Source organism: Typopeltis vanoorti, chromosome 7 (assembly GCF_054136105.1).
Source record: "Typopeltis vanoorti isolate ZY-2024b chromosome 7, IOZ_Tvanoo_1.0, whole genome shotgun sequence".
Classification (NCBI taxonomy): Eukaryota; Metazoa; Arthropoda; class Arachnida; order Uropygi; family Thelyphonidae; genus Typopeltis; species Typopeltis vanoorti.
Window position 1 is genome coordinate 45,745,989 of NC_143555.1, and position 15,105 is coordinate 45,761,093.

General features: G+C 35.2%; 1 protein-coding gene across 1 annotated transcript in view; it reads left to right on the forward strand.

Moving 5' to 3' along the window:
• Positions 1–15,105, forward strand: part of PNPase (polyribonucleotide nucleotidyltransferase 1) — a 440,058-nt gene that overhangs the window by 139,232 nt on the left and 285,721 nt on the right. Inside the window, exons 6-7 of the mRNA XM_090395838.1 lie at positions 2,415–2,576; positions 2,667–2,853. Coding sequence (XP_090251964.1) covers positions 2,415–2,576; positions 2,667–2,853 — 349 coding nt within the window. The remainder of the gene's footprint in view (positions 1–2,414; positions 2,577–2,666; positions 2,854–15,105) is intronic.

Below are 15,105 nucleotides of genomic sequence, written 5' to 3' on the forward strand. Positions count from 1 at the left end.
ATTCATTCAGTATCAAGTTACATACTTAACAGGGTGCACCATGAGAAGGTGAGGATTTGACATTAGGTCAATAGGAATTATGTTAGTAATGATGTAACTTTTTGATGTAGTATTCTCATATCTCATATCCTGTATCATATCTCATATCATATCTCATCATCAAATTCCTGATATGCACCCCTCTTAGGGGTGCATATCAGGAATTTGATGATGATGTAAATTTATGCAAGTATAATTGAGAAAAGGATAAGAAAAATTGTGGAAGGGAAGCTTGGAAAAGAACAAGCTGAGTTTAGGCCAAAGAAGAGATGTCAGGATCAGATTCTCAATTTAAGACAAATAGATAAGAAATCATGGGAATATAACAAGAATCTTGCCTATAGGAGTTGCCTTAAGGTGTGCCACCTTATTATTAAATTACTCTGAATTTAGAGAAAGATGTTGAAAGTTTATTTTGCACTTGGTTAGACTATAATAAATTTAGTTTAATCCTTTATCCAAGTGTGAGCAAACAAAGTTTGTGCCTGAAAATATCTTCAGGACTGAGGAAAGGTAGTGCAACAACAGCATATGACAAGGTACCAAGAAAAAACAGTTCAAAATGATACAGTTATGGTGTATGAGACAATGCGATACTTATATACTTGAGTTGTAAGTCAGCAGTTAGAATTGGAGTTACAAGAAGATGGTTTAATGTTAAATAAAGTGTGGTACATATTATCTCCATCTACTGTTATTCATCATCTGTATGGATCACACTATAAAGGAAAGTGGTATTAAACCTAATATCAAAATTGCAAATGTTAATCTCAGCTCTTTATGCACATGTAATGTTATATTTCTTAATAAATCCAGTACAAATGTTGAAAGTTTATTTTTCACTTGGTTAGAGTATAATAAAATTAGTTTAATCCTTTATCCAAGTGTGAGCAAACAAAGTTTGCACCTGAAAGTATCTTCAGGACTGGGGTAAGCTGGTACAACACCAGGGCAACTCGTTGCAAAGGTGAAGCAAGCTACCAACACTCCTATCTCAGTATCTCCTATAATGCAAAACACATCTCCTTGCGGATATGTCTAATGTTATGCATTAAGGGAGGGGCCACTACCCATACTAGTTTCGACCTTTATTGAGGTCTCTTCAGTGGGAGCCGGGCCGAAGTGGACCTGGCTGTGGTCCACTTGGGCCTGGCTGTGTAAGTGTAAGCAAACAAAGTTTGCACCTGAAGTATTTTCAGGACTGGGACAACTCGTGGTAAAGGTGGACCAAGCTCTTATCACTACTTGTCTTAGTATTCCATAATGCAAAACACATCTCCTTGCAGACATGTATAATACTATGCATTAAGGGAAGGATCATTGCCCAGACTGGTTTCAACCTTTATTGAGGTCTCAACACTGATGAGGCTGCCAAAAGATTGCGAAAATACTTCAGGTGCAAACTTTTGTTTGCTTACACTTGGATAAAGGATTAAAGCAAATATATAATTGGTAGCATAGCAAAGTGGAAAAAAACTTCCATCAACTATCTCTAATTCAGAGAATTCTAATAATAAGGTGTGACACCTTTTGGCAACTCGTATATGGAAATATGACTTCTGCATTACTTCCACCTTAGTATCACCACCTCTGGATCTGACTTCCACTGATGAGACCTCAATAAAGGTCGAAACTGGTCTGGATAGTGACCCAGACCGATATTCCATAATCCAAAGCACACACAGAGATGTGCTTTGCATTATTGAGTACTAAGGCAAGTGATGAGAAGTTATACCATATTTGCCACGAGTTGCCCCAGTCCTGAAAATACTATAGGCACAAACTTTGTTTGCTTACACTTGGATAAAGGATTAAACCAAATATTTAATTGGTAACATAGCCAAGTGGGGAAAAAATTCCATCTTCATGCTGATTAAATTTGACTTCTTGTATTATTGTATGATGATAAACGGCCACGAGTCCCTTTTATGGGGAGGTACAGCACCATTTCAGTCCCCCCATATTTTATCCAGGCTCGGAACTGGCACTGGCCCAGACCTATGGCTGGGTCAGTATTCCTGATTGTAATCTATGTGTGTTCACTGGACCAGTTTGCCTGCTTGCAGGATGAAAAACCCCAGATATACTGGCAAAAAAACCCTGTTGTCTACACCCAAGACCGGCTAACTTGGCTATGGCTGAGGAAGATCCTTAAGCTTTTTTTGTCATTGACGGGAATCAAACCTAGAACACTCCTTCCCCAGGCATGTGGTTGCAAAGCCACTAGGCTGACTGCATGGACTTGACTGATTTGTATTAGTGTAGTATTCTTAATAATTTATAATATGCCTCTTTATAAATTGCACTTTACAGTTTTTAATGCACTGTCTAATAAATATCTGATGGTAAGATAACTGAGTTATATTTATGTTCAGCTTCTGCAGCACTATCAGTGTCAGACATTCCATGGAATGGACCAGTAGGAGCAGTAAGAGTGGGACTTATTGATGGAGCTACAGTTATAAATCCCACTCGTAGAGAAATGTCACATAGTACTCTTAATCTTGTTGTAGCTGGAGCAGAACATGGGCAAGTTGGTGAGTCATGTGCTAATAGTAAAATATTTTAATGATGTGTATGTATATTGATTTATTCAGTTTTGGCATGTTTTGTTTTTGTTTTTGCAGTTATGTTGCAAGCATCAGCAGAAAATGTATTACAGCAAGATTTTCTGAAAGCAATAAAAAAAGGAGTGAAAGAAACTCAGAAAATAGTATCTGCTCTTCAAACTCTTCAGAAAAAATGTGGTAAACCCAAAAGAGAAATGTCTGTGTCAGATAGCCCATCACTTGAGTATATGGAAGCTGTTAAGATGTAAGCAAACTATTATTGAATTCATTTAAACATGTTTATTTTACTGTATGCAGATATCTTTTATTCATAGGAAAATGAATATGTGAAAGAGCACGTGTAGAAAGGCTTATGTGTTCGTCGTACATGCTGTTTTATTTTTGACAGTATATATCAGAACACAGAATTATAAGTAAATAATTATTTATTGATTTTGCTGATATTTCGCAGGTGTTATAACCAGCATCTTCAGAGCACAAAAACACAGTTTGTCTCAATACGCGAGACTACAACAACATGGTGTAATCAATGGACTAGTATAATAAAATTGTAGCAGCAACAAAAAGACTAAAGTCCTAATTTTAGACATCTTTTAGTTTAGAATTAAAGTCCTAAAATTAGGACTTTAGTCTTTTTTTTTTTGCTGCTACAATTTTATTATACTGGTCCATTGATTACACCATGTTGTTGTAGTAGTCTTGCGTATTGCGACAAACTGTGTTTTTGTGCTCTGAAGATGCTGGTTATAACACCAGTGAAATATCAGCAATAAGTCAATAAATAATTGTGTTCTTATAATTCTGTGTTCTGATATATACCGTCAAAAATAAAACACCATGTGAAAGAGCAGGCAATAGATATGTTAAGTGAAGTATGAATTTATTCAGAAACAAAATTAATAATACAGATAATTTATGTGAAAAATTATTTAATCAATAAAAGTTTTCTCCAGTATAAAATGATTTGAACAAAAATACGTGCACTGTTTCCTGTTATGTGCATACATAACAGGAAAATAAACAATGCAACAGTAATGCAGGGTAGCAATGGTTAATTAATATTAAAGTCCAGATACAATTTTACATACTCTTTTCATAATTAAATTTTACAGAATAAACAATTTTATTATCAGAATAAATTATCTGATTTATTAAGGCATACAAGAACTTTTTGTGTTGTTTATCACTAAAACATATTAAAATAGCTAAATACTAGGAGAAATTTAATATTTGCTATGTTGATTTGTCTCTCTTTTTAACTTTGTCAAAGTTTTTCAAAATAAAATGTTAAGATATGAAGAAATTTATTTATGTATGCTTAGGAGTGAATTGGCAGCCTCCATAACTCAGTCAGTATAGACGAAGCCCTTTTGTCAGAAAGACCTGGGTTCGATTCTTGTCAGTGACGTGAGAAACCGTTATCTGGTCTTTTTCGACTAAAGGAGATGAGAGTTAACCGGTCTCATACAGAGGTAGGAGGTTTTTTCACCCAGAAACTCGATTTTTCACCCCCCAGAACAGGCAAACCGGCCCCGTGAACACACATGGATTACAGTCATGAATACGTCCCAGCTATATGCCGGTCCCTAGCCTGGATAAAATTGGGGAGTTGGGGAAAGCAATGGTGAACTACCTTGTAAAAATCTCACCAGGAATAATTTTGGACAATGTCTACAAAGTCACTTATGGTCGGAAACAACTGAAAGGGAAAAAAACAGTCATGGGAGTGAATGACCAACAATGCAGAAATATGACAGCCTTATAAAAAAACAAAGGAACTATGAAATTATTATGCTTACTTTTGTATTCATTTAAATCACTTCTCTTCATTTTGAATTTGTGAAAACATTTATTGTTTTTCAATTAAGATGTATGCTGCATTATGCGATAGCCATTGTCAGCTTTTTTTTTTGCATTAAAACAGTTGTTTACATGACTGGAAATCTGATTTGTCATGCCAGAAGCTGAGTTACTATCATTCATGTGGTAACAGTGAGAGAGAGAGAGAGAGTGAAGGAGAGAAAAAAGGAGGGGTAAAATTTGTTTTTAAGAATTTTCCTGTTTTCGCAAAGATTAAGAAGAAAATGGTTTCTTCTGATACATTTATCTACATATATTGAAATTGTGAGATAGTAATTTTGATACTGAATTTTTAATAAGAAGACCAGAGAAATAGACAAAATAGAGCTTGCTTTTAAAAAAGACTTCAGTGTGTTCAGAGACAGCCTCCTTAATTTGGAGTTCATCAAGATTGAGACCATTTATGAAAAAAATTCATCCCATGCTTTGTAAAAATTATAATATAATGGCAATTAAGGAAGTCAAGACCAGCAACATTGTTCCGAGTCATTCTAATGTCTATTGTCTATGCAAAGAAAGGAATAATTTTTGTGCTTTATTTCCTTATTTGGAGATAGGAACAATTCTACTTTATAACAGTGTGGAAGTAATGCTTTTGACTAATATTCCTTTGTCACACTGGCATTGAAAAATAAATACTGTTTTTGGAATAGCAATCAAAGCATCTTATTATTGCCTGAAGGAGGTTTTTGGCATATATGTCGCTGACCTGTTAAATTCCTCAGATAAGCTTTGTGGCCTATTTTTTCGTATGTCTAAATCTTTTCAATTACATGTTTAGAATGAGTGGAATGATTGAGTGTATAGAAATTTTATGATCTGTAATTATTCATTGTTGATCTTCCAACCAAAAGATGATCTTTTTTCAACTGAATGTGTGTTAACTGGTTTCATACAGAGGAAAACTTAAGGTTTTTACATCCTGCAAACCAACAAGAAGAATGCACACAATTTATAGACACATAGCAGATGATATTCAAATAGGTTAACTGTACTAATGATACGACAGTTATCCTGTTTAATACATATTTTAGATAGAGGTGTTAGATCCTGAATGCAGAGCTTTACAAGTAAATTCTTTATTCAGGAATTAACATGACAAACAACTACTTATTAAGGAGATATCTGCACATCGGCTAATAATTATAAAGTGTTGTTTTATGTCTTGTAATAATGTATAGTCCATGTGTGCGATATAGTGAGAGTTATTGCTAGGTTATTTGTAATTCCCAAGTAAGCTGTCTAGTACTTTGCGAAATTCCGAGAAAAGTTTATAATAGTAATCCGGAATAATCGCGTATAATCGGTACGAGTCGAGCGTAGCGATGGAGGCTATACCTATGCGGAAATATGACGTCAGAGCGCCTACCTAGAATAATGTAACCGGACAGGTTAGCGAGAGTGTAGGATCACCCAAGGGGCATGAACGATGGGGTTCGTGGGTGAAAATCGCATTGAATAGAGGGCGCCTGAATAGGGCGAATAAAAGACGAAGCACGCCGTTTTAAGGGACCTTTTGATCTTGCAGTGCCAGATTCGAGTTTTAGGGGGAGTTTGTCGGAGGATTCGTAAGAGAGTGGTGAGTTGACTACGGGAATGACGGACGTCAGGTTCTTTTCTTGAGAATGCTTGAAGATTTTCAAGCAGAGCTGATCTCGATATGACGGCCCATGTGGAATCGAGCCTTAGCAGAATGTCCCATTGGAGAAAGTTTCCTGCGGAGCAGTAGACAGCACGCAACAGTCGGAAACGATTAGGAGAAAAAGTGTAGTACATCGCCAGGTGCAAAGACAGCCGAAGAATATGCAGTACAGTAATCCAGACCTACATGAGATGGCGGCATGAAATCTGAAAGGATCCGGTAATGTAAGAGTTTTCGTTCTATGTTAAAATTTGTTTAGAAGAAAAGTAAATTTATGTGTATTGTAACTAAAGGACACTAGTAGAGAACTTTTAGTGAGAATTTGACTGAATTAATTAAGCCCTTGTGGAGCAAAGTAGAGTTGTTAAATAGGCAGTGATTTGTGAATGGCTAGACTTGCTTAGATAAAATTTAGAATTAAGGTAATCATTGATAGAGTATTAATGAAAGTGTTAAATAAGTATTCTGTGAGTAACTTGTGAAAGGAGTTATATAGTAGTAGTATTATGCTTAAACCTAATCCTTTCATAATTGAAGGATTTAATTTGCTCTGATTCATTGTGATTTAGTATAACCCTTAACTTAGAGTGAATTTTGATCCATTGAGTATTTAAACTTAAATAACTGTAAAATGTTTTATGTTTTCCAATAAACATGCTTTGTACCTTATACCTGAGTGAGTTATGCCTGATTACGAATTCAAACCACCATTTATGAAATTGAACCTTTTTGGCGGGAAGGAATTTAGATATAATTGTTTAAGTGAGATTCGGTCTACGACTGCTAACTGAATCTGCACAGCGCTAGCGTGAGATAAATTATTGTGTGTATCCTTTTAATTTTGAGTTATTTCCCTGAACAAGAGTCTCTTCTGTTATAGGATATTGGCTAGCGCAGCGAAATATAAATTTTGCCAATATCCGAGGAGGAAATAAATCTGAATTAGTATTTTAGGAGCATGACAATAGATTAGAAGGAGAGTTATTATAGAGGTAGAATAAGATATAATATAGAGAGATAGCGACATAACAATAGAGTAGCCGGTAGGACTTTGAATGTACACAGTTTTGAGTAAGCAAAAGGATAGATTCTAGAGACAGTAAATTAATGTATAATAAGATTGAACTTACAACTTACGAAATAACATTATATGAAAGTAAGGATATAACAATAACACAGCCAACAAATTTCAGATTTAACAGAGGACTTTAGATCTTTTGTCCGTTGCAATTTGAATTGTTTCACTTACTCATTGTCATGTATATTGTCATTGTCACTCATTGAATACTGCTTCATGATCTAGTAACCATTAAATTTAAGAAATTTATTGAATTGTGTTTTCCTTCATGCTCTGCTCTGTAGTGAAATGCAATGCAATGCAATGATAGATTGCATTTCACTACAGAGCAGAGCATGAAATGCAATGATAGATTGCATTTCATGCTCTGCTCTGTAGTGAAATGCAATCTATCATTGAAGTTATAAGGGATGTTTGCAAATCCAGAATGTCTTGTTTTTCCTCAATACACACGACATCATCAAAATAACATCTATAAAAAGAAATGCTGCGGAAATGGTGGGGGTAATGTTTGACTCCAACTGGGTAGAAATTAGTTAGTGAGCTGACTTAACAAGGTCATTATAATTTGCTTTTTGGTGGAGCGGATAAAAGATGCCAATTTCTTATTTGGCTTGTAACTAGTTGTGAGGTCATAATTTCCACCAAAGATCAGCCACGTCCTGTAGACCTACCTGGAGTATACCAGGTCCTTTGCAATTGTAAACTGTCCCACTATGGCCAAACAGGCAAGACAGAGACAGCCAATAATATCAGGATATCCGAACACTAGGACTACATCTGGTTCCACCAAGACAGCCACTCAGGACTTGCTGACATTGCATTGGACACCCATCACAGAATATGCTGGAAGAAGGCCACTTTATTACACCGTAGCAAGTACAAGTATGAAAGAATCAGATTTATTCCTTGAATCAGCCTCAGCGCTGAAAAACTTCCCAAACCTCAACAAATTCGGGTGCATGAGACTGCCCCAAATTTTGGAAGCTTACATTCTCAGATCATCAGCCCAACTGCCAAAGACAACCCAATTTAGCCCACTAGGGTCACCTTTTAGGACTCTAGGACCAACTTCAGCCTCATTTGCTTAGTGTGAGTGCCTGCATGCATATATAATTGTTTTTGATCCCTGAAAATAGCAATGTAATGCTGAAATATAGGTAATTATTAATTCAAGTTTTTATAATTAATAATTTAGTTTACATTGTCATTTCCTAAAAAATTAGAAGTATGTCTAGCCAACCTATAAGGCTATCTACAAGAATTACGATTATCCATGAAGATTCCATTGCACGTAAGGCCTGTCAATATGGTAAGTTAAAGCTGAAGATTTCAAGACAACTAAATCAATTAGCCTTTCTAAAACACTTCCAGGATAATAATGTGATCCCAAACTGTGTAAAATTAAAACACCGATCTACATCACCAAATGCTCATCTGCATATACAGATTGCTCTTGTTGCTGAAAGTTTATTTTTCACTTGGTTAGAGTATAATAAATTTAGTTTAATCCTTTATTCAAGTGTGAGCAAACAAAGTTTGCGCCTGAAAGTATCTTCAGGACTGGGGTAAGGTGGTACAACACCAGAGCAACTCGTTGCAAAGGTGGAGCAAGATACCAACACTCCTGTCTCAGTATCTCCTATAATGCAAAACACATCTCCTTGCAGATATGTCTAATATTATGCATTAAGGGAAGGGACACTACCCAGACTAGTTTCGACCTTTATTGAGGTCTCTTCAGTGGGAGCCAGGCCCAAGCTGAGATACCAGACAGAAGCATTCGCAGGTCATCTCTACCTATAGGAGTCGCCAAATGGTGTGCCACCCTTTTTTAATAAATTACTCTGGATTTAGTGAAAAATAAACTTTCAACATCTTTCTCTAAATCCAGAGTAATTTATTAAAAAAGGGTGGCACACCATTTGGCAACTCCTATAGGTAGAGATGACCTGCGAATGCTTCTGCCTGGTATCTCAGCTTGGGCCTGGCTCCCACTGAAGAGACCTCAATAAAGGTCGAAACTAGTGTGGGTAGTGGCCCTTCCCTTAATGCATAACATTAGACATATACGCAAGGAGATGTGTTTTGCATTATAGGAGATACTGAGACAGGAGTGTTGGTAGCTTGCTCCACCTTTGCAATGAGTTTCCCTGGTGTTGTACCACCTTACCCCAGTCCTGAAGATACTTTCAGGTGCAAACTTTGTTTGCTCACACTTGGATAAAGGATTAAACTAAATTTATTATGCTCTTGTTGCATTTGTTATCTAGGCCAGACAGGTAGGTCTGGAGAGATCTGCATGTTTCAACCCATAAAAGACATCGAAATAAGAAGAGATCATAAATCAGGCGTGTTATTTATTTTGACAAATACTTTGGCAACAAACAAAAATGTCATATATTGATCATAACTATTTTATAAGAAAAATTAAAGGAGCCTCGCAGATGCTTAGGATTCCTACGCAATGTAATCAAAATCAAGGCTTAATTTTACATCAGGTATGGTCTGCTTTTGTTAAAAATTTAACTGCGCTGACCTAGGATATAACATGCGTGATACCACAGAACATGATAACAACAACTAGCAACGTTCCAACACGCATACAGTGTTTACCATTTATATTCTGATTTATCAATTATATGTTACAAATGTGAAGTTATCAAAAACAAATAATCTGTGTAATTAATTTTAATAGGCTTTTGTTGTGTAAAACTTTTATGTAGTACCCCCCTGATGATGTAAGTCTCACAACTTATGAAACTTGTTGGATTTTAATTGCTTATTTTTTTATCGAACTCTTTATTTACATAATAATCTGGTCTCAATACCAATAACTTCCAACAGAACTTTTGAACCACTGAAACTTATGCTTGCATTCTTCAGACTTTGCCTGGATTTATTTTGAACTATAATATCATCTACATAAAGTAGAGTTGAGATTAACAATCTCCAGTTTTGATATTTGGAATGGAGGAAAGAGTGCTGTAAAAGGAATTAGAGATGATAAAGGTGATATGAAAACTGGAGAAAAAAAAGATATCCTCAAAGTGTGGTGCAATTACTTTGAAAAATTGCTAAATGAAACTAGCAGTGATGACAGCACAGTGATAAAAAAAAAAAAACACTTACCAGGCATGCGATCAGGAATACATATCCATACTTGAGATAGAAAAAGCCATCAAAAATCTGAAATGTTGAAAGGCAGCTGGAGTAGATGATATTCTACCAGAAAAGCTCAAGTATGGAGGTATAAAAGTCTTAGATTGACTGCACTGCATAGTTCAGAAGAATATAAGATATGATAATGTTGGAGTCTTGACAGGTAACAGATTGATTTGGAGGAAAATTGTCGATAGGAAGTTAGTAATGATGTAAGTTTTTCATGTAGTACTATCATATCCTGTACATCCCTTGACGGTACATGTCGGGAATTTGATGAAAATGCATGATGATAATTCATGCATTGATAATGAAGAAGCAGCAATATGATTGCTTTACGGTAGCCTATTATCAAATTTTTATTTTATGCTAATAAATTTAACTAATTATTAACAGTTAATTTTATGCAGTTATAATTTAATACTGCATCTTTGGATTTGTTTACATTTCTCTCAACTGTGAATGATGCCATGTATAGTCTGTAAGTATTTGTGTGCATATGTTTTAATTAATAAATTTTAACTTTTTATAATAGATTTTTTCATATTTTATGTAAGTAAATGATAAAATAGACTAATATCTATATATATTTTATGCATTATGACATACCTAACTTTTTCTTAAAGTGCGGTGCCTAATGGTCAAAGCTGTATAACTGAGAGGAGACCTCCACATCGCCTTTAAAGGAATGTGGAGAACCGACCATGGCTTCTGACCTAATGCCCAATCCTCGCCTTCTCGTGGTGCACCCTGTTGATGAAAGATTATTTTTCACTTGGTTAGAGTATAATAAAATTAGTTTAATCCTTTTTCCAAGTATGAGCAAAGAAAGTTTGCACCTGAAAGTATCTTCAGGACTGGGGTAAGGTGGTACAACACCAGGGCAACTCGTTGCAAAGGTGGAGTAAGCTACATATCTGCAAGGAGATGTGTTTTGCATTATAGGAGATACTGAGATAGGAGTGTTGGTAGTTTACTCCACCTTTGCAATGAGTTGCCCTGGTGGTGTTGTACCACCTTACCCCAGTCCTGAAGATATTCTTGTGTAGAGGCTTAAGTGCTGTGAGGACATTATGTTGGAGGTTTAATGGATTTTTTACAACACTCAAAAAGAATTAAAATAGAATTTAATACTTCCTATATTTCGTCCTAGTCACTAGGACATCAACGGGGATTACAAAGACAATTAATGTAACATGCACACAAAAACTTACAATACTAAGCCCAACCACGTGGGTGACAATGATTGTCACCCACGTGGTTGGGCTTAGTATTGTAAGTTTTTGTGTGCATGTTACATTAATTGTCTTTGTAATCCCCGTAGATGTCCTAGTGACTAGGACGAAATATAGGAAGTATTAAATTCTATTTTAATTCTTTTTTGAGTGTTGTAAAAAATCCATTAAACCTCCAACATAAAGTCCTGAAGATACTTTCACACTTGGAAAAACGATTAAACTAATTTTATTATAGGTGCACCCTGTTGAGTATTACCTGGATACTGAACAATCAAGGATGGGCAGACAATTTGGGATTTAGCCGACATTGGCTTAAACTAAAATACAAAATAACGGTACAATATAACAAAATTTCATGCCGGCTAGGGCGTTGCCTGGTTAAACAAGGTCCTCGTTGTTTTCACCAGGAAACCAGGGCGAACAGCAAAAAGTCAGCTACTGGAACAAATCTGAAAACATACCCCCAACTCAACATCACCAGAGTTAAAGATCGGTACCATCAGCATAAGATGCCTGAATGGAGAAATGCAGCTAGCTGAGGAATTAGATAAGTACCAGATGAACATAATAGGGGTAACTGAAACAAAAAAAAAGACAAACTGGTGAGATCTTTCTGAGCAAGAAATACAAAATGTTATATTCAGGCAATGACAGTCAAGGAAAAGAGGGAGTAGCCATTGTATTCAACACAAAATATGAAGCTAATCTTCTTGAATGGCAGGCAGTCTCAAGTAGAGTGATGTAGGCAAATATGAGAATGGGGGAACTGGACAATGAGACTTATTTGTATCTATGGTCCCACAGAAGGTTCTACTAAGATAGAAATGGAGGAATTTTTTGAGGCTTTAGAGCAGGGGTGGGGAACCCTCACCCGCGAGTCTATTTCAATTCTCCCCTTTGCTGATGTACTCGTATGTATGTACATGTAAATAAAATTTTATAATAATTTAAATTTATTATAATTAAATATACAAAATCAAAAATAACTATATTACATAGTTATTTTTGATCGATCATATTTTGATTTAAAATATGATCATCATACGTCTGGCAACCAACTAATCGTGACCAGCCATTAAAATAAACAAAAACCAGGAACATTTCTCGCAGGCAAAGTTCAGACTTTCTCTTATTGGTTGCTTCCCAATTATCGCCATGACATTTTCCCGGGTGTCAAAATATATTGACTTTTGACTTTGTTTTTCTCATGCAGTACTGTGAGTGCCTTGTAGTGAACCAGTTAACAACTTTATTCAATTTATTTTTTTAAATGACAAGTTGTAGTGAAAAGCATAAAAGAAGTGGTGAATGTGCTCTGTTTTGTGAAAAATGGACAGAACTATACTTCTTTATTGAAATTAATGACAAGCGCATTTGTCTTATTTGTAACGAACATGTTGCAGTTTACAAAAATATAATCTTGAATGACATTATTTGAGTAAGCATAAGAAATATGAAAATTTAAAAGGATCAGAATGTTTAGACAAGATAGCGACTTTGATAGAAAATATAATCAAAAGCCAATCTCTTTTTAAAAGAGCTTATTCAAGAAAGACCATCTGTAACTGAAGCTAGTTACGTGTTGTGTGTACAAATTGCTATAAAACTCAAAACCCATAATGAAGGTGAGTTTGTGAAAGATTGCATCCTTACTGCCATCGAGATTTTATGTCCAGAACAACTGAGTTTGTTTAAAAATATTAACCTGTCAAGAAGAACTGTTTCTGACCATATTAAAGATATCACTGATGACATCCAAACTTCTTTGAAAGTAGATTCAGCAGAATTTGTGTTTTACTCATTAGCCATCGATGAGACTACTGATCTGTCAAATACTGCACAAATAGCTATATTTATACAGGGAATAACTACAGATTGCAATATACGAGAAGAATTTCTTGCTTTAAAATCAGTGAAGGGGACAACTAAAGGTGAAGATTTATTTGAAATGGTCAATTCAGCATTAAAGGATTTGATTTACCTTATGAAAAACTGAGTGGTCTCGCTGCAGATGGTGCTCCATCCATGGTAGGTCGTGAAAAAGGGCTCGTGGCTCTGATTAAGAATGAATTTAAGAAACATCAATTGAACCCAAATACTTTAATTGTGTGCAAAGTCACTCAAAATGAACAGCGTGTGATGAATGTAGTAACAAAGGCCATTAATTTGATGAAAAGTAAAGGGTTGAACAACAGGGAATTCAAAGAATTTTTGCAAGATCTTGAAGCCAAATATGGGGACTTATTGTACTATTGTGAAGTTTGGTGGCTAAGTAGAGCTCAAATGCTCAAGCGATTTTATGAACTTAAAGACGAAGTAAAAATTTTCTTCGATATTAAAGGTGTCCCCATTAAAGAATTGGAGGATGAAAAGTTTCAAAGTGATTTAGCATTTTTAGTAGACATAACTAGTCATTTGAATAATCTAACTTTGAAATTACAAGGCTCCAATCAGCTAATGACCTCTTTGCTCACTCATATCAAGAGCTTTGAATCGATGATTCAGTTATTTCTTACCCAACTGAAAAAAACCGCTTTACACATTTTCCAAAATTAAGAGAACACAATCCAAAATCAACAAGTGAGTATGTTGATGAGTGCCAAAGTGTTTTGAATCAATTTCAAAGGAGATTTGAAGATATAAAAAATCAAAGAATTGAGTTACAAATATTTGAAACGCCTTTTGATATATGCCCTGAGGAAGCTTCCGATTCCTTGCAATTAGAATTGATTGATTTGAAGTGTGATAACACTTTGAGATCAAAATATAGTAATCTTCCTATATTTGACTTTTACAAATCTATTGATTCTAAGAAATTCCTTTCTTTAAAAAATAACGCCTTGAAAATAACTTCTCAGTTTTGTACTACTTATCAATGCGAGCAATTTTTTTCAAAATGAATACTCACAAAAAATCGCCTTCGTATAAGACTCACTGACAAAAATCTCGCCAATGAACTACGAGTAACTGTCTCATCAAGGGCGGCTAATATTTCCAAGCTTTCACAAAACAAGCAGTTTCAGCCTTCTCACTAAAAAGTTTAAATTGTTATAATTATATGCTTGATTATTATAATTATATGTCTACACAATTGTAATTAAAAGATACCATATCAGATGAGAATGTTGCACGTTTACTTATTGAGATATATATTGCACACTACATACACTGTATATTAAAATTTGCCAGTCGCCCGCTGAAGTTTTAAATTATCAATTTTTGCCCTTCATACTAAAAAGGTTCCCCACCCCTACTTTAGAGAAAGTAACTGACAATGAAAAAAAGGAAAAGTTTGTCCTTGTTAGGGATCTAAATAGCAGAGTAGGAAATGATTGTCAGACATACAAAAACATTTTGGAAAAATTTAGAGAAAAGAGCAAAGCTAATAATAATGGAAAATACCTGTTGGATTCCTGCTCAGGACATGGACTAGTTATTACTAACACCATGTTCCGACAAAAAAAATGTGCACAAGTTCACGTGGAGAGAAGAGGCAAGGAATAAGAAAAGTCTCGT